Below are 22,593 nucleotides of genomic sequence, written 5' to 3' on the forward strand. Positions count from 1 at the left end.
TAATTCCATGTTGCATTTATAAAATAGGTTTTGTCAGAAAGCTATTTTCATTTAATAATGACACTCTTCTAATATGATTTAGGTAATAACTATACAGTGGAACCTCGGTTTACGAGTAACTTGGTTTACGAGTGTTTTGCAAGACGAGCAAAAATTTTTAATAAATTTTGACTTGATAAACGAGCGAGGTCTTGCAATACGAGTAGTATGGATACACTTTGTCTGCTGAGCGTCATGTGATCACAACTGAGCTGATGGTGGTTCTCTCTCTCTCTCTCTCTCCTTATCTCGCTCGCTCGCTCATCGCGTCTTTTTCTCTCTCTCTTATCTCGCTCGCTCGCCCAGTGCGTCTTTTTCTCTCTCTCTCCTTATCTTGCTCGCCCAGCGTTTCTCTCTATTTACAGCGCTTCTCTCTCTCTTCTTATCTCACTCGCCCAGCGCCTCTCTCTGTTTACTACAGCATTGTGACTGTGTGTGTGTGTGCGCTGTGAAGTGCGAGTCCTCATCTTGCTCCCCAAAACACGAAGCTGAGTCTCAGTACATACTTTAACACCAGCTGAAACAGCAACAGCGCTGTTATTTATTGCAGCGGGATCTTTATAATGTTCCTTGATATTTTTGGATGCGCTTATACGGCGAACTGCTACAGCGCTAGGAGACTGCGATTGCTTTGGGACACTCTTCAGCGTGTCGTCCCGTTGGGTGGAATTCCACATGAGTTTAGAAACTCACACCAGCCATGATTTTTTTTAAAGGTAAATTGCAGGTTAATTTGTATTATGTATTTTACTTTATATTTTGTATTAATCCTTTTTATATGAATAGTTTTGGGTTGTGGAACGAATCATCTGAATTTCCATTATTTCTTATGGGGAAATTCGCTTTGACATACGAGTGTTTTGGATTGCGAGCACGTTTCCGGAACGAATTATGCTCGCAAACCGAGGTTCCACTGTATTTGGAAAATATGCACAGATAAACATACAACATATCCAAAAAAATAATATAATTTTTAGTGGAGCGCTTTATTTACATATCCGTCAAGTGAAGCGTAGTGTGCGTTCACCATGTTATTAGTTATGTGTTAAATATTCATTGAGACTAGTTTTGATGTGTTTGTCATTACTATATGAACAAGAGCTGTGTAATGGAGTTTAATTTCTAATAATTGGTGTTGTTGACCTATCCTGACTTGAACTAACAGTGTTCACTTTGGTAAAGACAGTATTTGTAATATTGCTTATACACAAACAAGTATGAAACCCTTTAAAAAATATTGTCTATGCTTTAATATAAAAATGATGATTTTCAAAATCATATTTAAATAAATCTATAGCTTCTGTCATTGAACATAACAGGCCACAAAAACTTTACATGTACACCAAATAAAACTCAGATAATCAAAAATAATTAAATGTGTATTTTTATATTTGTGTATCTAACTTCTAAGTTTACTTTTGAACAGTAAAAATATAATGATGCAAAAATCAGTTGCTGGTAGGAATCATCATTGAATGACAGATGTCATCCACACATCTGCTAAGACACTACTTCAGAAAAAAAAAATCAGATTAAAATATATTATTTATAGAAGACATTATGCCTCATGGCACTGTTTCTTTTAAATTATTTGTCTTTTTTTATGCAGGAATGGGGTGTAGATTATTTTAGAATTTATTTCAAGAAACTCAAGACTCTGTTTTTTGATAAAGAAGTGCAAAGCTATTTATTTCTTAATTAGTTAATTGTCATTTTGTGTGGCCCTTTAAACTATAAAACCTTAATAAATTACTCTTACCGAATATTTGATTGTACAATAATTCTGGGACCATGCATGAGCAATAGTATTATAAAAATAGCAAAATTATCTTTGGGGAACTGTGTTGATTGACATAAGCCCTTATTGTTATGAAATGTACTATTCTGAAATAAAAAATGTAAGTGGAAGGAAATGAACCTCCTTTAGTATGTCGCCATTTTGATGTGAAAATAAACATCACTTTATTAACAGAATTCTGTACCGTACTTTTAATTATTCAAAAATAAAATGACATATGTATTTACTTGTTTGATTCATTATTGAATAGGTTTATCAAATAATGTATTTGTTTATATAATTAATAACAATTTTGATTCTCTGTCATTTTGAAAAGCTTCTTTAACAGAAAGTTTTATGTGACTTTGTATATTTTGCTAAATTTACGTGAGGTTGGCCTTCTGTAACTATATATTAAGCAATTCCAGCCTTATAATATTTAACTGATACAAAACTCAGTATTTCTTTCTTAAAAGTCAATGTGTCTTATTTAAAGGTAAAATAACTTTTAGAGATTTGGAAAACTTAACCTGATAGTAACTATTTCAGCAGGCACTTAGCAAATTGATTGCAAATAAGTAGCCAGACAAACAAAGAATGAAGGACAGAAATGAGCATGGAGAATAGCAGACAAAGAAATTACAGTATTGAACATCGTTACACTGAACAGAAGTGTGAAAATGGCCTCCTATACCTTAAAGCAGAAACAACTATTTTCAGTATAAGAAACAAACTCATTGCTGTAAAGCACACAAAAACACAACATATCTCAGACAAAAAAATACAAGGAGTTATGAGATGCCAATTCCAAACACCAACAAGAAAGACGTGCAGACAGACACCAGAGGACATAAAGAGACATGACATAAGCAATCTGTCACAAAATAATACTAATACAATTGTATTAATTAAATATGATGATAAAGATTTCTAGAGGATATAAAATAGTGCCAAAACTTTGAAAGGACTAACCTTTTAAATATTCTACATAAATAAAGAAAACTCAACGATGTAAAAACACACAAGTAAAATAACTGCGTTCCCCTGAAGCAGTACATAATCTTTTCCATTTGTTCCAATTTTATATCACCATAACAACATACATTGTATGTGATCACAACAATGATGTAAAGCACATTTACTTTTACTTTAAGCCCTTGAACATCAGACAGATTTGACAGATTAGAAAACTACAAATCCAAGAAAAACACAATATAGGTAGAAACAGATACAGATTAAAAGGCAGTGAATCAAAGCAACATTGTTACTAGAAAAATCTTTCAGCAAAGACATGCAAGGGGTCTTTCTCAAAATATTTGGCAGTTCTTATTGTGCTAGCAATATTCTTATTTTGTTAAGATGGATTGAACTTTTGAAAAACTTTCTTGAAACAAATTACGGGTAACATGGAAACAGGAACATTTCACATACCACAGTCCTTGATTTGCATTTCTAATAAATAAATCCTGCTGCCTTTTATTTAATATGAATCTCATGAACTCACCTATTTGGCAGTTGTCTCCAGTCAGACCTGGGGGGCAATCACAAATTCCAATCCCATTCTGCATGATACAAGTTCCTATGCCACAAGGATTAGGATCACATGTGTCCAGTAAAGCTGAAGATTAAGTATAGCAGTTAACCTGGATTATATATCATAAACCATTACTGTAGATCAGGTAAAATGATTTATCGTGCTGATTAAGCACTTTTAATTCATCAGATGTTGATTGTATTACTATCGTTCTAAAGCAGTGGTTCTCAAATTCAGTCTTAGGGACTTCATGCTGCTTCAGGATTCAGCCAGTCTTACAATTAGTGTGTCATTTTATATCTAATTCATTTCATTTATTCAGTTGGGGACTTATTTATAAAACCTTGCTTAGGTTCCAAAGTAACATTTTGCTTACACTAGAAAGGCAAAAATGGTGTAAATTAAAAAAAAAAATCAGATTTATAAAGCTGTACACATGCCACAATTTCTTTTACAAATCTCAAATCAACATAAAAGTATATGCTGGCGCATGTGCGTTTAGCCATTTTCTATTATGGCTCAAGAGAGGTGAGTAACTGCTGTTAAATCTGTGGGGGATAAGCCTTAGTGCATTCATACTTCCTGTCTGCCACTGTTATGATATTTAAGTTTATTAATTTTACATCAGGGAGGCATGTTGACACAGTGGTAAACACTGCTGTCTCACGAGTCATATCATATTTTTGGTCACAATAATCAGTCCAGCATAGTTGGCAGACATCTTCCGTGCCATTAGGGACACAATAAAGACCATTGCACCAATGTGATTCACACAAAACTAGTTTGGTTTTTCCTTTCTAATTATTTTCAAACTGCTGAGTTTGGCAACATTTCTGAATATTTCTGCAATTTCACCAAACTTGAGGCAAAGTGAAGGGTTTTCTCATCACTATACTTAGCTTTCTGTACACAGCCATCTTTTGTAGTGCGGGCGTCAGAACATTACACAAAGTGCGCATCACCTACCTAGCAATGCATCACGTAGCTCCACAATGGTGGTGGCCACATAAACAACAAAAGGTTTACCACAATTTTTGCACATGAACTGGCAATGAAACAACGTCACTGTACTGATGATAAAAAATATTAAAAAAGGAATTAAAAATAGTAATGCATAAAAACAGAATGTAAAAAGAAAGAAACTAATAAAGCATTCATGATAGCCTGGCCTTCTCAAAAATTATAAGATCAGTCAGAAGTCTACAACCTCCCAACAGAAACAAGGACTATCAATAATACATTAACTGATTTGGAAATTGTAGACGAAGAAGTGTCACGTAAATTAAATAGGCCAGAAATAAACAAATAACACATAACTAGATAACATTCATCCTAGAGTACTTAAGGAAGCTATGAAGTACCTATTTAAACCACTGAAACTTATTTGTCAAATTTCACTGCACACTATGGAAGTTCCTAAGGACTGCAAGCTAGCAAATATTACCCCATTATTTTAAAAAGTTAATTTGGCTGATCCAAGTAACTATAGGCCAGTAGATTTAACATGCATCATGGATAAATGAATGGAATAAATTATTAAGACAAATATCAAGCATCATATGTCAAAAACAGATGATTTGGTAAGTTGCTAACATGAGCTCAGGCAAAATTCAAACATGTCAGAATTCTGTAAGGAAACATTTGACCCAAGAAGTGCGTATAATATTACTTATATGGTACCACATGAGAGGGTAGTTACTGAAATAAAAGAGGTTGCGAAATTAAGGCGCATTATGTAGATGTGTACAAAATTGGCTTAAACGCTGGGAATAAACAATCCGAATAATAATATAAAAAACAAGCTTGTTACATTTGCAGATGTCACCAAACTAAGTGGCATTACAGATAATTTAGAATAATCCAAATCACTGCAGAGGAATCTGGACAGAATACAAGGAGAAGCAGATTTGTGGTAGATGCAATTTCATGTAAGTAAAAGTAACATATTCCACATAAGAATTACACAAGTTTGATTTCAATACATGATGGGGTGTTTGAAACTTAAAAATACAACTTATGAGAAGGACTTAGGCATTCTAGTGTACAGTTACTGTCTACACCCAGAACGTTAACAAAGGCTATTCAAAAGCTTTATATGATTTCAGGTTATATAGCATAATATGTACAGCATATGACTCAAGAGAACTTATACTTGAGATATACAACATGGTAATGAGACTCCATCCAGAGTACTGTGTGCAGTTTTGGTCTCCAAGTTACAAAAAGGGACATCACTGCTTGAGAGAAAGTCCTGAGAAGAGCAAATAGCAAGATTTTGGTAATGCAGGAGTTGAACTTTAAAGAAAGACAAAAAGAACCTTTTGAGTTTAAGCAGAGATTAAGAGGTGACATCAATGAAATTTTCAAATTTATAAAACGAATTTGTACAGTGGATACTTTAAATTAAGTTCTTCAACAAGAACATGAGGACACAGAAGGACTCTTGTCAAGGGTAGATTAAGCACAAACTTACAGATCTTCTTCACACAGAGAACCATACACACATGCAATAAATTACCAGACAGTGTGATAGACTGTGGTACTTTAGGGACTTTAAACGTATCACCAGATGTTATTTTGGAAAATTTAGGCAAATAGGATTGGTAGCCTTTGTAGAGATGATTGGCCTGTTGTTGTCAAAATTGCTCAAACTGTGACTTTTTCAGGACAACAGAAGGCTAAGTGATGCAGAGATCCCTTATTTTTTACTTTTACCTAAAAGTGCACAATTCAGAAGTTATCTTTCATACAAATCAAATACATTGCTAAAACATCTAAAAGCTAATTTTTCCAGCATGCTACAGGCTACAGAAATGCATGTTTTTATTTCTAGTAGGCTACTCATTTTTTTTTTGTTTGCATCTTTCAGTTTCATAGATAAAAAATTAAAAGAACTTCTTAATACATTGTCAAGTATTCATTTAAGATATTATGACCATTTAGAATTTATTTTTCCATGAATGCCATCCACTTGAGTTTTGGTTCCTCTCTTACACTGTTAACTAGCCATATCTTGTTTATATCATGATTCTCCTGATATATCATAATATCATGATTTTTTTATGTGACTTGTTGAAATTGTTTTGTTTTACTCTCTATGTAACGTAGTTTAAATACAGTATATATAAATAGGGTTATGTTTAATAACTTTGTATGTAATAGAAAGTATAAATGGAAAATATGTGCAGTAAAACCTTGGATTGCGAGTAACTTGGACTGCGAGTGTTTTGTCTTTGGTCTGTGGGAGGAAACTGGAGCACCCGGAGGAAACATGATCATTAAAAATATTTATCATTTTTCTAAATACCAGAAACTTTGAATAATTTCAATTAATAGGTCTCACTGTGAGCATGTAACATCCATCCATCCATTATCCAACCCGCTATATCCTAACACAGGATCACGGGGGTCGGCTGCAGCCAACCCCAGGCACAAACAAACACCGGGCAGGGTACCGGCTCACCACAGGGCACACACACCCATACCCCCCAAGCTCCATGCAGGGATGAGCTGGGAAGTGAACCCAGGTCTCCTTACTGCGAGGCTGCAGCACTACCACTACACCACCGTGCCACCCGCATGTAACATTGATTCAGAAAGTGTTTTTATCGTGTTGTAATTTTAAATGGATAAATCTACCATTTTGACCCATCAATCTAAAAACAATAACGCATAATGAGAAATGAAATTGTGTTTGGAAAGGTTTGCAAAATTATTAAAAACAAAAAACTGATGAATTACATGCAAGGCTTTACACCCTTAACTAAGTACTTTGTAGAAGCATCTTTGGCAGCCTTACAGCTTTAAGTCATCTTAAGAAAGCCTTTACAAGCTTTAAACACCTGGAATTCCTCTCAAGCTCTGTTTCATTGGATGTGAACTGTCTGTAAACTGCCATCTTCAGGTCTCGCCACAGTTTTTTAGAACACTAGAACATCTTAGAAAGATTTACACAAGAACAGGCCATTCAGCCCAAAAAAGCTTCTCAGTCCTATCCACTTAATTTCTCCAAAATAATATTGAGTCATGTTTTGAGGGTCTCTAAAGTCCTACTATCACACTAACTGGTAATTTATGGTCCTCTGTGTGAAGAAAAACTTTGTAAAGATTGTGCAAAATTTATTCTTAACCAGTTCCCAACTGTGTCCCTGTGTTCTTGTTGAATTCATTTTAAATTATCAGCCATTGTTAATTCCTTTCATAATTCTGAATACATCAATCATGACACCTCTTAATCTCCTTTGGCTTAAACGGAAAAGGCTCAGCTGTTTTAATTTCCTCATAACTCATCCCCTGTAGTGTACCTTGCCTCCATTAAGTGAGCGATATCTTTTTGTTTATTGATTTTTAATGTTTGTCCTGTTTCACTACTATGTGGACGGAGCCACAGGGGACGGCTAGTTAGGTATACTTTCGATTTTCAAACCTCCCATTCTATATTCAGACCTAACATATTAACCCCCCATGTGTAATGCCTTGCATTTACTGACATTAAATTTCATCTGCCATAAATTTGCCCAAGCCTGTATGCTGTCCAAGACCTTCAGTAATGACTCAATAGAGTCAAGATTATCTGCCAATCCTCCTAGATTGGTATCATCTGCAAACCTAACCAGCTTGTTATTTGTACTCCTTTTCAAATAATTTATATATATTAAAAATAGTAGTGACCCTAGTGCTGACCCGTGTGGGGCACCACCCTTACCTTCACCCAATTCTGAAAAAGTTTCTCACACCATATCTACTACTTGTGTTTTAGCCAATTCTGTACCCATCTACACCCTATACAATGAACTCCCATCTCCTTTAGTTTGATGCCCAGTCTCTCAGGTGGGACTTTGCCAAATGCTTTTTGAAAGTCAAGATAAATAATATTATACCCTGGTAGTATTCTTTTTTTGCTTCCTCATAGAATTCCAGCATGTTAGTGAAACATGACCACTCTCATCTTGACCCATGCTGATTGTTCCCTAAAACATCTGTTCTAACCACGTGCTGCTCAATATTATCCTTAAAATGTCCTTCCATTAACTTACCTTTGGCACATATTAAACTTACTAGCCTATAGTAATTAGCACAGTTAATATTCAAGTAATTAAAGTCCCCCATGACTATACTATCCCTGTATAAACTTGCCATTTAAATATTATTATTATTATTATTAAATATAGCAGTACAGGAGAAAGCTGGAGCAGAAGTTGCAGAACAACAGCATGAAGGAAGTGTGGGATGGGATGAAGATTATCACTGGCTGCAGCTCAAAGCGGGGTGCCGCCATCGAGACAGACATGGAGAGAGCAAACCAAATGAACAACTTCTTTAATAGGTTTGATCACCCTAACCCACTCTCACCTCGGAGTACTGCATCCTCCAACCATCCTTCTGCTGATACCAGCATAGGTGAGACATCCCCACCCACAATTACAGCAGCCCATGTAAGCAGAGAGCTGAAAAGACTTTGTGCCAGCAAAGCAACGGGTCCAGATGGTGTATGGCCACGACTGCTGAAGACCTGTGAGTTGGAACTGGGGAGTCCTCTACAGCGCATCTTCAACCTGAGCCTGGAACAGGGGAGAGTCCCAAGGCTTTGGAAAACATCTTGTATCACCCCTGTCCCAAAGGTATCACGTCCTAGTGAGCTGAATGACTTCCGCCTGTTGCTCTGACATCACATCTGATGAAGACCATGGAGCGGCTGCTGCTTCACCACCTGAGGCCACAGGTCCGCCACTCCCTCGACCCTCTGCAGTTCGCATACCAGGAGAAGGTGGGAGCGGAGGATGCCATCATCTATATGCTACACCGATCCCTCTCCCACCTGGACAGAAGCAGTGGTGCTGTAAGAATTATGTTTTTGGACTTCTCTAGCGCCTTCAACACCATCCAACCTCTGCTCCTTAGAGACAAGCTGACTGAGATGGGAGTAGACTCACACCTGGTGGCATGGATCATGAACTATCTTACAGACAGACCTCAATATGTGCGTCTTGGGAACTGCAGGTCTGACATTGTGTTCAGCAATACAGGGGCGCCGCAGGGGACTGTACTTTCTCCGGTCCTGTTCAATCTATATACATCAGACTTCCAATATGACTCGGAGTCCTGTCACGTGCAAAAGTTCGCTGATGACACTGCTATTGTGGGCTGCATCAGGAGTGGGCAGGAGGAGGAGTACAGGAAGCTAATCAAAGACTTTGTTAAATGGTGCGACTCAAACCACCTACACCTGAACACCAGCAAGACCAAGGAGCTGGTGGTGGATTTTAGGAGGCCCAGGCCCCTCATTAACCCTGTGATCATCAGAGGTGACTGTGTGCAGAGGGTGCAGACCTTTAAATATCTGGGAGTGCAGCTGGATGACAAATTGGACTGGACTGCCAATACTGATGCTCTATGTAAGAAAGGTCAGAGCAGACTATAATTTCTGAGAAGGTTGGCATCCTTCAACATCTGCAGTAAGATGCTGCAGATGTTCTACCAGACGGTTATGGCGAGTGCCCTCTTCTACGCGGTGGTGTGCTGGGGTGGCAGCATAAAGATGAAAGACGCCTCATGCCTGGACAAACTTGTTAAGAAGGCAGGCTCTATTGTAGGATTAAAGTTGGACAGTTTAACATCTAAGGCAGAGCGACGGGCACTAAGCAAATTCCTGTCAATCATGAATAATCCACTGCATCCACTGAACAGTGTCATCTCCAGACAGAGGAGCAGCTTCAGTGACAGACTTTTGTCACTGTCTTGCTCCACTGACAGACTGAGGAAGACTTGCATTTAAATTCTGCTTCAAATAAATGGCAACCCCTCCTTATGTTTTGTTTTGTCTATCCTTCTTAAAAACACATACCAATCTATGTTATATTCATCCCCATCTTTGTTATTTAGTCCAAGCCCTTAGGTTTCTATTGTGGATATAATTATGGTCATCAAAATGTACTCACTTTTTATGTTCAGTAGGATTTAGTTCTAGGCTTTAGCTGGGCTACTCTAGGACAGTCAAAGGCTTGTTCTGAAGCTACTCCAGTGCGGTCTTAGTGATATACGTCTGGTCATTGTCATGCTGAAAAGTGAACCATTGCCCCACTCTGAGATTGAGAATTTCTTCAAGGACATCTCTGTATTTGACTGAATTTATTATTCATTTATAATAATACATTTATTATTTATTATTCAATTCTTGCAAGTCTTTTTGTCCCTGCTGCTCAGAAGCACCACATTAGCATGATGCTGCCATCACCATTTTTCACCACAGGGATATTATTAGGAAAGTTCCTCGCCTTCGTTAGACATAGTGCTTGAAATTCTGCCTAAAAAAAATTCATTTTCATCTCAGACCAGATAATCTTCTTCATGATCTCTGCTCAGAGTCTTTTAAATCAGTTTCTCAACCTTTTTCGTATATGGATTGTCTGAGTTGGGGAATATCAAACATGATGGTGGGAGCAGTGACTCACCGTGACCCACTACCATTATAAACAATAGCAACTTGCGTCATACTGTGATCTAGTTATTGATAAACGCTACTTCAAATGCCATTTATCAAGCTTCAAGTCTTTACTCAAAAAAGCTTCTGAGATGGTTCTCTTTCTGACGGGTTCTCCCATCTTAGGTGAGGACTTCTGAAGTTCTGTTAGTGTCACCTCCCTGACTAAGACCTTTCTTGCCTGGTTGCTCAGTTTGACCAGAACTCCAACTGTAGGAAGAGTCCTGATGGCTCCAAGCTTCTTTATTTTTCACAATTATTGGCATCACTGTATGCCTAGGAACACTCAAAGCTTTAGTTTTATAACTTTGCCTTGATCTGTGCCATCCCACAGTTTGATCATAGGGTCTACAGACAGTTCTTTGGACTTCATGGATTGTTTGTTATGACATGCAGTTTGAATTGTGGGACCTTTTATGTACAGGTTTGTATCTTTCTAAACTATGTCCAATCTGTTCAGTTTGCAATATGTTGACTCCAAGCAAGTTCTAGACAAATCAAAGATAAATAAAGGAAACAAGATATGCCTGAGCTCTATTAAAAGTGCCACAACAAAGGGACTCAATACTATAAATACTACAAATAACAGATACTAGTTTTTTGATTTTATATGCAAAATAGCAAATCTATCCCTTTAAAATTTATTCTGCAACACAATGCAGTGTGCAGAAAGTTATGGGGTTTGATTAAATTCTGAATCCAATGTATATACTGTATTGCTAAGCAAGCAGTGCTGTTGATTGGTAACTCAGCTGGCTACTCCATCTTTTCAGGGAAAATCATTGCTGTTTTTTTTTAAATTAACAGAGTTTAGTTCTGCAATTCAAAATATATAACACAAATTCCAGATACCTTTATTAATTACTCTCTTCTCACTCTTTGACTCTCTAAATAAATAAAAATTACTAATCATATTTACTTACACTGATTAGCGTTAAGGAAGGTCATGAAATCACACAGTTTTTTTTTCCTTTTTACTTTTTAAATCGTTTGTGTCCTGCATTGCATTAAAGAAGAAATTTCTAAAGACAGTGCTATTGGAGTTAATACTTTCATTTTATACAACTCATGGTATGTTTTGTAAAGCTGGAAGTAACTCAGTTTTAGAACAATTTGGAAAGGTTGATAATTTTTACCCATATCTTTAACAAAAAAAAAAAAACAAGTTCAATTACAGATAACTATGTTCATTCATTTTGCTGTATATTATTCAAAGTTGGTTGTAAATAAAAATAAAATGCCTTGAATCTTTAATTAGTCAAAAATACCTTTGGTTATTATGTGTGAATTGCCTTTTCTGACAAATATTCCTTATACTAGATAATGAAGATAATTGAATACAAAATAATATATAGGAAAATTCAAGCTTAATTGTTGCAAGAACTAATGATTTGTTAAAAACTAAAATAAATTGTTCAGTTTTAGACTTGGAATCCAGATGTACATTTTTAAATATATAACAATAGATTTAGCTTCGATGTTTTGTACACAGCAAAAAATGAAATCTAAGCAAGGTGAAAAGCATTTATATTGTGACATTAAATATTGTTTTCTTTATTATAAGAATAATTGACTATTAATTGAAATTGCATTTCTGATTGTTTAGTTTACTATAAGTCAAGCAAAATGACACCTTTTATTGGCTAACTAAAAAGATTACAATATGCCAGCTTTCAAGGCAACTCAGGCCCTTCTGCAGACAAGATGTAATACAGAAACTGGAATTGCCTGTGTTTATATAGACACCAGGACTGATACAATTTAATTTAAAGTGCAAGACAGATAAAATAATAAGATCTTTTTTGTAGTTTTTGGTAATATGGAGTGCAGCTAGACAGTTAGTCTTTTTAGTTAGCCAATAAAATGTGTCATTTTGCTGGACTTCTCACTACATTCATAATGGCTAACACAGTACAGCACTCTAGTACTAGCTTACTATAAGAAATCTTTTCAAGTAAATTTTGCTGATCACATGGCCAGATATTTTTGCTAAATAAAAGCAAAACAACTCCTCTTTAAACTCTTTATCTAGTTTGTGTACATGCATTTTTACAGTGTATATTTAAGATTTGCTCTCTTATTTCCTAGTAAAAATGATATGAAAACAGATAGGAGACTTTAATCCATCCATCCATTATCCAACCCGTTGAATTCGAACACAGGGTCACGGGGTTCTGCTGGAGCCAATCCTAGCCAACACAGGGCGCAAGGCAGGAACAAATCCCGGGCAGGGTGCCAGCCCACACACACACACCAAGCAGGGATAATTTAGGATCGCCAATGCACCTAACCTGCATGTTTCTGGACTATGGGAAGAAACCGGAGCACCCGGAAGAAACCCACGCAGACACCGGGAGAACGTGCAGACTCTACGCCTTACTGCGAGGCAGCAGCGCTACTCACTGCACCACCGTGCCACCCAAAGACTTTAATGCACATAAATAATAGCTAAATGACCATTCTGTATAAATATTATTATATGTCCACTTTGAAAAAGAGCAAGCATTACTATTATTTATTATTTTTATTTATTTATTATTTGCTATTATTATTATTAGTCCTCACTAAATCCTAAAATTAAAAAAAAAAAATCTAAACTCAGGTGTCAAAAAAGAAAATATGCAGAAGTCACATGTGAAAACATATGAATTCTCTTACAGCTTCCACGTAAATTAAGAAGGTTATTAGAAGTAGGCTCTGCTAATCAAGCGCTGACACCTCAACATAAAAGCTGAACCGTTAGCAGTTTGACGTGCCGTATTCACCATGCCAAGAGCAAAAGGCATCTGCCTTGATCTCAAAGAAGCATCATGCTGCTCAGTATGGGAAGAATTATAAATTAATTATCAAAAAAGCCTATGTTCTATAGCCAGGAGGATTATTTACTGAAGATTATTTATAAAACATTTGAGACAGTTACCAAGGAATGTACCTAGAGACCAATCTATATGATATGCCAAGCAATTAATTACAAAGAGAAAAAAACTTCAGAAGTTACATTTAAAGATCCACAGGTCTTTGGTTCATGACTCTACAATCAGAACATAGCTAAAAGTGTTTAGATTTCAAAGAATGGCAGCAAAGAGAAAGATTACCCCCCAAAAGCCGCAAAAATATTTAAAATGGTTTCTGGAATAAAGTCCTTTGGATAGATAAGACGAAAGTGGAAGTGTCTGACCATTATGTACAGCTCTGGTCATTATACAAGGAAAACTAAACACAGAGTATCACCACAAGTATCTCGCACTAGTTATGACATGATGGTTTGGGGTTGTTTAATAGCCACATTACTCAGAGTCCAAAATAAACTTTTTTCTGTACAAATCTAGGGAACATGTGAGGCCATTTATATAACAGGTAAACCTTAGGGAAGCTTGAATCATACAGTACACAACAGGACACTATTTCTAAGGACAATAACAAATCAATAACTGAATGCCTGAAAAATAAAAGAATCAAGAATTTAGAAATGATGACTCAGAGATAAGAAGTTAAACCTACTGAAATGCTGTAACAGGACGTCTACAAAACCGTGTATAAATACAGTAAATACCCCTAACAGTAGGACAGAGATGTAAGGAGGAATGAGAACAATATTTATTGTTTCTTTGTATCAGTATACTGCTGCTGGATTATGTGAATTTCCCCTTGGGATTAATAAAGTATCTATCTATCTATCTATCTATCTATCTATCTATCTATCTATCTATCTATCTATCTATTTTTCAGCACCTTGTAAGAGAGTAAATCAAGTTATCACTCCAAAAGCTGGTTCCCCAAACTATGAAATCAGGCCACGTACCAAATGTTTTCTTGCGCTACATATTAGCTTATTGCTTGTAAAAAGAAATAATTATCCATTAGGTGTTTTGGTCGCCTCAGTTAGATATGCAACATTTAAGGACTTGTTGAGGACTAGATTATTAATTATGTCCTGGTTTAAAAAAGATTCAATTTTTTTAAATGACTATTCAAAAATGTTAAAAATAAATGGAATGGATGGTACACTAGACTATCATAAACATTGGAGAAAAATTCAAAACTAGCCTGTTCCTTCATTTTTATTTTTGTACACTTGAAGCTTAAGTGGCCAGAAGTGTTTTTTTCTCCTTATACATTTAAAATAATACTTATCTCTTTGCTTTCTTTGAAGATTTCATTATAGAAAATTGAATAACTGTCACGAATCCCGCTTTTTTATCAATTTAGAATCCTTTATTTTGTCAAATTTGGATGTCATGTTGCTATTTACGATTCTGAATTATTTCTGTCACTGTGACAGTGACAACACCACATTACCATTTGGGGTTTCGGTTTTGTTTGAAGGTGACACAATTTTGTGTAATCGCTCAGAGGTTCTGCCAAATTGTTTACTGTTGCTATGGCCATTGCTGGTCATGTGACATAATTATTGTTAGGCAATAGTCAGGGTCATAACCCTGGTACATTTGCCCTTTCGTTTTATTTATCCTTATGTTTGCTTTTTATTTATTCTTATCTTTGTCTTTACTGAGTCTAAGGTGCTGTGGCTTCATTAGGCTGCAGTTGTGGGACTGCCCCATAAATATATAAAGGACATGATTATGCAGAACACAAAACAAGTTAATACACAGAAAAACCTAAATATTTTAAAAGACAAATAATTAATAAAAAGAGGGAGAAATAAGCCAGTGATGAGACACTGACTTATTTTATAACAATTCTGATTTGTGGTGTCATTTGCTTTTTTCCCCTATAAAATATGTCCATCTATCTCTCATTGTCCTTGTTTTGACCTACAAAATAAATCTCAAATATAAATTGACTTTTCTAGTAAAGTCAAGGGTAGAAAAAAATAAGTTAAATATTAGACTTTTGGCAAAGTTTGATCACTCTTCTCTACTTTCTGACTATGACTCTGCCTTGTCACTTTACACTTTAATTAAAGTCCTGGTATTTCTTTTTTATGACCTTCTGAATCTTTTTAATGTTCCTGGCAATAACCTTTTAAGTAGTTGTTTTTTATTCTTTTATGTTTTATACCATAAATATCAGTACATAAAAAGGCAAATTATTTAAAATAAACTGCTTTGAACTAAGTAAATTCAAGAATTTGAATTTTGTTTATATATATATATATATATAAATATAAACATATATATATAAATAAATTTTTATAATACCTTCCTTCAAAACTGATGACTTCTCTTTTATGATGACTGCAGAAGGAGTGGTCTGTGCAACTGGCACAGGTGGAGTGAAGAGCACATCTGGCGTGTCATGTTCAGTTTGTGATAGGGCTTCTTCTGATGTTAGAGTACTTAAAGTAAACAAATGGTCAGCAGAGCCAGAGCTGATAATCAATAAAGCAGATTCTCCAGAAACTAATTCTGAATTTTCTCCAATAACGTCCATGGAACTTGATGGCTCACCACTTGTTGAAAGTGTCCCAGAAACATCTCCGCTTATTTCCAAAGTACCTTTGCCCAATTCCTGAGATGTGATTTCCTTTGTTAAAACAATTATTTGCTCCTCAGTAGAGATAAAGTTGACACCTGACACCCCTCCACTACCAGATAATCCTGAAGCCTCTCCAGAATGAAAAACACTAATATCTGGAATTCCTGATATCCCAGAAGGCAATCCACTTCCTTCCCCAGATCTTTGCTCAAGAAGAACTGAGGGTCCTTCTCCTTCCAGTTCTTGCTCAGTATCTGCTTTCTGGCTAATATCTATTTCACTTTGGCTTAAAAGGGTTATGTCCGGTAATCCTGATCCAAGTGCGCTTACATCTGAAATTACACTAGATTCAAAGCCACTTTCCCCAGAATGGAATCCATGTATATCCCCTGAAGCATCTGCAGATGGCCACTCAAATACCTCTGATGTACCACTTCCCAATTGCTGTTCTTCTTCATGTTTTTCCTGCGTAATCAGTTTAATGAGCTTCTGGTCTACAAATGTGATGTCTGGAAACCCTGAAGAAATTGCACCAGAGCTGGAAATCGCAGATATTCCAGAAGGATAGCCACTTAAATCTAGGACCCCAGAAGAAATACCAGAGATTCCTGAAAAGTCACCACTTTGTAGTAAAACACCAGATGAAATTTCACTTACACCACTTCCAAAAGCTAAACCACTAATGTCTGTTTCACTACTTGCTTCTTGCTCTGATTCTGAACTTACAGGAAAAAGTTCCTTAAAGGGATCTTTTAAGAATATGACGCCAGAGCCAGACTCTTCTGGGAAAGGCAAACCTGAAATGTCTGTGCTAACAGATGTAAACCCAGAAGTAAACCCAGACAGGTCAACGCTTGTAACACCTTCTCCAGAGGGTACACCACTGTAATCCGTACTGAAAAACTCTCCTGAAACGCCGCTAAATTGTGTGCTTCCTACTCCTGCTTCTTGCTCAACTGATGGTTTTTGAGTTAAAAGAACAAGAGATTCATCTGGAAATGTAATTCCAGATGTTATATCCCCACTACCTGAGAAGTCACCACTTAAATCTTGAGAAGAAAAAGTATGTTCTGGAGGCCATGCACTTGTTCCAGAAGTATCAACACTACCCTCGCCAGAGTATAGAGGCAGTCCTGATGGTAAGCCAGATGGTAAGCCAGATGGTAAGCCAGATGGTAAGCCAGATGCCACAGCAGATGATTCTTCTCCTGAGACAACTCCAGACAAATCTCCACTTGCACTGGTAATGCCACTCGCTGAAAAACCACTGCCAACAGCTGATGTATTTATTGCAGATTCTACAGATGTGACAGTTACAGGTGGAGCAGAAGTAGGCTGAGCTGTAAAAGTGAAAAAAGAGAAAAAAAGTAAGGGAAAATGCTTTTTGAAGCATTGAAGGAATCACCTGTAATCTTGTACATGTATAAGAATTAGGAGTTCTACGACAATAACCTGATAGCATGTTTACTTTTATTAGAATTCCACCAAATCAGTTTGAAAAGTTTTAAAAGAACACAACTGTAGAGCCAAGGGAATGTGTAGAATTAATGACTGAAAAATGATGAACATTAACAGTGCTGTATATATCAAATACCTCTTCATGTCCATTTCAAATTTAAAAAAAATATCTTCTTAGTTAGATAATTACATGAACACCCTGCAATTAGGTGAAAGAGTGATCTTTCAATGTCAGCCATCATGCATGAAGGAGAACCTTGGAAAAACAACAAAATGTATGAAGTGGAAACTTTGGTTACAGTTAAGTCAAATAAGTTAGATGTTACTAGTTCTGTGACTCACATTAAAGAGACCCTATAGTTCTGGCATGTATAGGTACATACAGTAGAACTTCTGTTTACAGAAATAACTTGTATCCCTCCTTAAGTTTTCAATGCTAGTGTCACACTTATGTGCCTGAGAATTGCTTTCAAGGCTCAACTAAGCTATGTGGTACCATCCCAGGATGAGAAAGGGTGCTGTCACTAAACGTCTTGTCTCAAAAATTCCCACATATCTTCGAGAAGCCACCCCATGAGGGCAATGGAGCCAAAGAAGCCCTGCCCCTTCCCTCCCAGGAAATGGCATCTTAAATTGGACTTGACTAGCCACAAGAAAGGTCATTGCAAATGCTTCACATATTTATAAACAATGGCAACTTACTGAGTTTTGCAGCTCCCGTGTGCGCTATTTTTGTTAAAGGAGTTGCAATATTTTTTGGCATCAAGTTAAACAGGGTTTTTGCCCAGTTTGCACCCCAACTATTTTTGTTCTTGCCTTGAGTCAGCCCTCTCTCCACTATATACCGGCATAGTCAACAGGATTCTTAGGGGCAAATGAGTGTTCCAGGAGAACTACAGGATGTAGTGTATCAGCTGCCAGAACAGGTCAGTCAGTTGGCCCAGAACAGCTACTCCTCCTGATGAAATTGTGGGATGACGTAGAAATGTTTATGCTAATTTTTAGGTGTACAGCCACCTGCCAATGCTGGCTGCAGTGCGACTGGGCAAACCCAATCACTTGTTTTTTGTTGGGATAGGTGCAGCACACCTAATAAAAATTGGAGGAATTTGCTGCATCTTACTACCAGATGCATAAAATGGAAATATTTACCTGATATTGGCTCATGCCTATGTGTCAGGCACAATGCTACCAGAGCTGGAAATGTGACCAGAGTGCCCAGCTTAAGCTCATGCCTTTGATCTCTGGAGTAAGCGTGCCTGCTGGTTGAGCCCCAGAAAAAACACAGCAGAGTGGGTGGTAGAAACAATGGCTTTCGGAATTCTGGTCCATGTCTTTCTTGAACACCTTGTCTGCCCCATCAAGAGGCAAACCTGGGCAGACCTCGAGACATTACTGAACGTCATTAAGTGCTATGACACCGCATCCAGAAACAGAAAGGAAACAGAACAAACAGCAGGGTCGGATGACCCAAAGCCAGAAGCTAGATGCCGGCAGAGAGGCTCAGCTGATTCCATGGAGGAGGAAATGCTCTCCAAGTGTTCTGCTCTACTACCACTGTGACGAGATAGGCCACCTCCTGACCTCGCTCTGATGAGGTAATAGAATGCGGTTGGGCCCATGGAGACAAGTACTATAGTGCAGTCGAGTGTAAACCCTCTTATTGTTCCTTCCTCAGGCTTAGCTCATTTAAACAGGCACCCTGTACAAGTCCTCTACAATTCCAGCAACAACGTGACCATTGTTGTCCAGTGATATGACCTGTCACAACAATATGACAGCACCCAGGCAAGTCTTACCTGTATTCAAGGTGTAGCACAGGTTCACCCTACCTGTGTCTGCTGGCTATATGTTCAAATGGACCTCTGCAGGTTGCAGGGGGTGGTCTCCACACCCCACATATGCCATCATACTTGAAAGGGACTGGCCATACAGCAAAGCCAACCAGGACCTGTTCTGACTGACAATGCCAGTGAGCCTAGCTCTGGACGGACAGCAGCTCTCCCAAATTGATACCCCGGCATGCAAAAGAGTAGGTAAGGCCATGGGACCCAATATAACATGGTGGATTATGAGGTTGTTGACACATCACAAATTTCACCCTTAGCTCCAATTTCTGACCCAACTCCAATATCAGGCACCACGTCTCATCCCATTACCTCTTTGCAGCTTTTGTCTCCCTCCCTGTTAGCTTCTTTTTCCCGAGGATTGGAAGGATGATACACTGAAGTTTCCGAGGAATGCAGTCCCCGCAGTGGATGGGCATCCCAAGCCCTTGTTTGTGTTAACTAACAATATAGTATATTGGGTGACAGATTCACAAAGAGCAGGAGCTAGCTCCATGTCCAAGATCTTTGACTCGGCCCACTCATATTTACTGGGGACCCATTTGGAGTCTGAAAAAAAATGTTGAATTGGTCACCACATGCTTCTATTGGCCAGACAGGCATGAGTAGGTGTTCCTGGCTTTGCTAGACATGTCTGGACTACCAGCTAACACAAATACTCCAGTGGGACCACACACCTCTTGTACCTCTGCTGATAACAGATATTTCCATTTGACCGCAGACACAAATATATCCTAGTTATGGTGGAATATGTCACATGCTACTCAGAGGCCATACCCCTCCAGGCAGGTACCCCTAAACTTATTGCACAGGAGCTTATAGGGGTCTTAGCACAAGTCAACATCTTCAAGGAAGTCCTAACAGACCAGGAGATGCATTTTGCAATGAGGACATTCAGGGAGGTTGCCAAGTTACTCCAATCACTAACCTCACACCAGGTACTTTTCCACCCCTAAAGTGACTGAAGACTATTGGCAGATCCCCCTGACGGACAATGCAAAGGAAAAGACAATGTTTAGCACCCATAGTGACCATTGCTATTATCAAGTCCTCCCTTTTCGTCTGCCCAGGCCCCAGTGACTTTCCAGCATCTGGTGGACAAACTGCTACAGGTCCATTATACCTTTAGTGCTGCCTACCTCAATGCGTCATCTATTACAGCACCTGGGAGGAGCACCTTCTACATGTCAGTGCTGACCTCGGATCAACCCAAAGAAATCCTATTTCAGCTTGACTAAGGTAAAAAATAACTTGGTTATGTGTTACGAGGCCAGATGCCTGGCACCTTATAATCCAAATCTTAACCTTAGATCTTCGAATTATTGTCTGCTTATAGTTCCAAGAGCTAAAATGTTGTTATGGAACAAAATCTGGAACAGTTTACCAACAGAAATTGACTCGGCTAATAATAATAAATCCCATTATTTTAACACAGTTTTTTCATGGCTTCATTTTATTGTAACCCTGATATTCTGTATATGCATTTAATTATCGCTTTTATTATGACTCTGAAATCCGTACTAACCCCTACTTTCTCTGCTGTTCTTTTTCTGGTTTTCTATGGTGGCGATCTGCACCACAACCACCTGATCAAGACACCATGCAGTCCCTACACTGATGGATTGAAGGCCAGATGTCCACATGACCATCATCATCTAATTCTTCCACATGAAGCCTGAATACCATGAGGACTGATTTAGATCATTTATGTTAGGTAGAATGAAGTACCAGAATCAAATAAATGCAGAAAAGTATGAAAATGTAGGATTATATTACATTTAGGGACAGAAATAAATTAATTTTAGAGAACAAAAATCAATTCAAAACAAACACAACTGCTAATGCATCTAGCACTAGAATCCCCAAAGCCTATGAAAAAGTCACAACCTCTAGCCACCTTAAATTCATTCACACCTCTCTACTAGCATTTTTTGTTGTTCAAATGTGTTGATCAGCACAAGCAGGAAGCAGCCTGCTATCCCATCCCTCCCACCAAGTTCCCCCAGCTCAAGTCTGTTTATCTGGGTGTGAGGTGTCTGGAGTTGTACAGGGTAAATGATATATCAATACTTGAAACACATTCATTTCATGTGTGTTCCATGTCTACAATGATCTGGGTAAATGTAGAACAACAGGAAATGCAAGACAAGAAATGCAGAACACATAGCTAAAACAGAAGCTTTTTTCATGTTATACCATTAACAACTAAATTTTGACCACTTGGCTGGTGCAGCAGTAAGAACTGCAGATTCAAAAGAGGTTGTGGGTCCAGTTCCGGGCCCTTCCTAGATTTACTGTTCTGAATAATGAGCTGGTCTTATTGTTACTATTATAGAATAAAGATATACATTTGATTTGAGTCTGTAACAGCCAGTATAAATTTATGGTACTTGTAAAGGTTAGTGTTTTTTGTTTCATTATTCACTTTTAGTCTCTCAGTCATGTTTACACCCATCCCAGAGAGCTGACTCTACTGTTTTCAAATAAAGATGTGCTATTACAGAGGTGAACTCAGATGAGGATGAGGAGAAAGAGAACAGAAGTCCTCCCCGCAAGAAACATCCACTCATTCAGAAGAACAATGCAGCTGCACCAGGCATAAATGTGAAAGATGGCACAGTTTGGATGCAGCAACAGGTTGGGCATCATCCTTGCAGTGAATCTGCTACACACATGTCCTTCAAAAAAACAGCAGGGCCTACAGAGCTCACCATGGTATCGTGCAAAGTTCTGTTTGCGATCATGTTTTTTGATGGTCTTTATATGAAAAACATTTATATGTTACTTATACAAATGCCACATCGAATGTTGTTTACCCATATTTATATAGTTATCTTCGTACATCGTACAGTCACAAGTAAACTGCAAAGCTTCCTGTATTTGATCGACATGGGCATGCTAACAATCCCAGCAAGCAACAGACATAATACAGAAACAATCTCTGCACAAGAGGGCCAGTCCATCGCATGGTGAATACACACATCAGGGCCAATGTGTTGTGTCTAATATTCCAAGGACA

At 37.6% G+C, this 22,593-nt stretch overlaps 1 protein-coding gene across 3 annotated transcripts in view; it reads right to left on the bottom strand.

Moving 5' to 3' along the window:
• Nucleotides 1-22,593, bottom strand: part of LOC120541444 (aggrecan core protein-like) — a 177,842-nt gene that overhangs the window by 45,293 nt on the left and 109,956 nt on the right. For 2 of the 3 annotated variants that reach the window (XM_039773071.1, XM_039773070.1), the window contains exons 12-13: nucleotides 15,993-17,609; nucleotides 3,321-3,434 (exon numbers count right to left, since the gene is read on the bottom strand). In XM_039773071.1, coding sequence (XP_039629005.1) covers nucleotides 3,321-3,434; nucleotides 15,993-17,609 — 1,731 coding nt within the window. The remainder of the gene's footprint in view (nucleotides 1-3,320; nucleotides 3,435-15,992; nucleotides 17,610-22,593) is intronic. The other variant, XM_039773072.1, reaches the window with a different exon arrangement.

The sequence above is a fragment of the Polypterus senegalus genome, chromosome 12 (assembly GCF_016835505.1).
Source record: "Polypterus senegalus isolate Bchr_013 chromosome 12, ASM1683550v1, whole genome shotgun sequence".
Lineage (NCBI taxonomy): Eukaryota > Metazoa > Chordata > Cladistia > Polypteriformes > Polypteridae > Polypterus > Polypterus senegalus.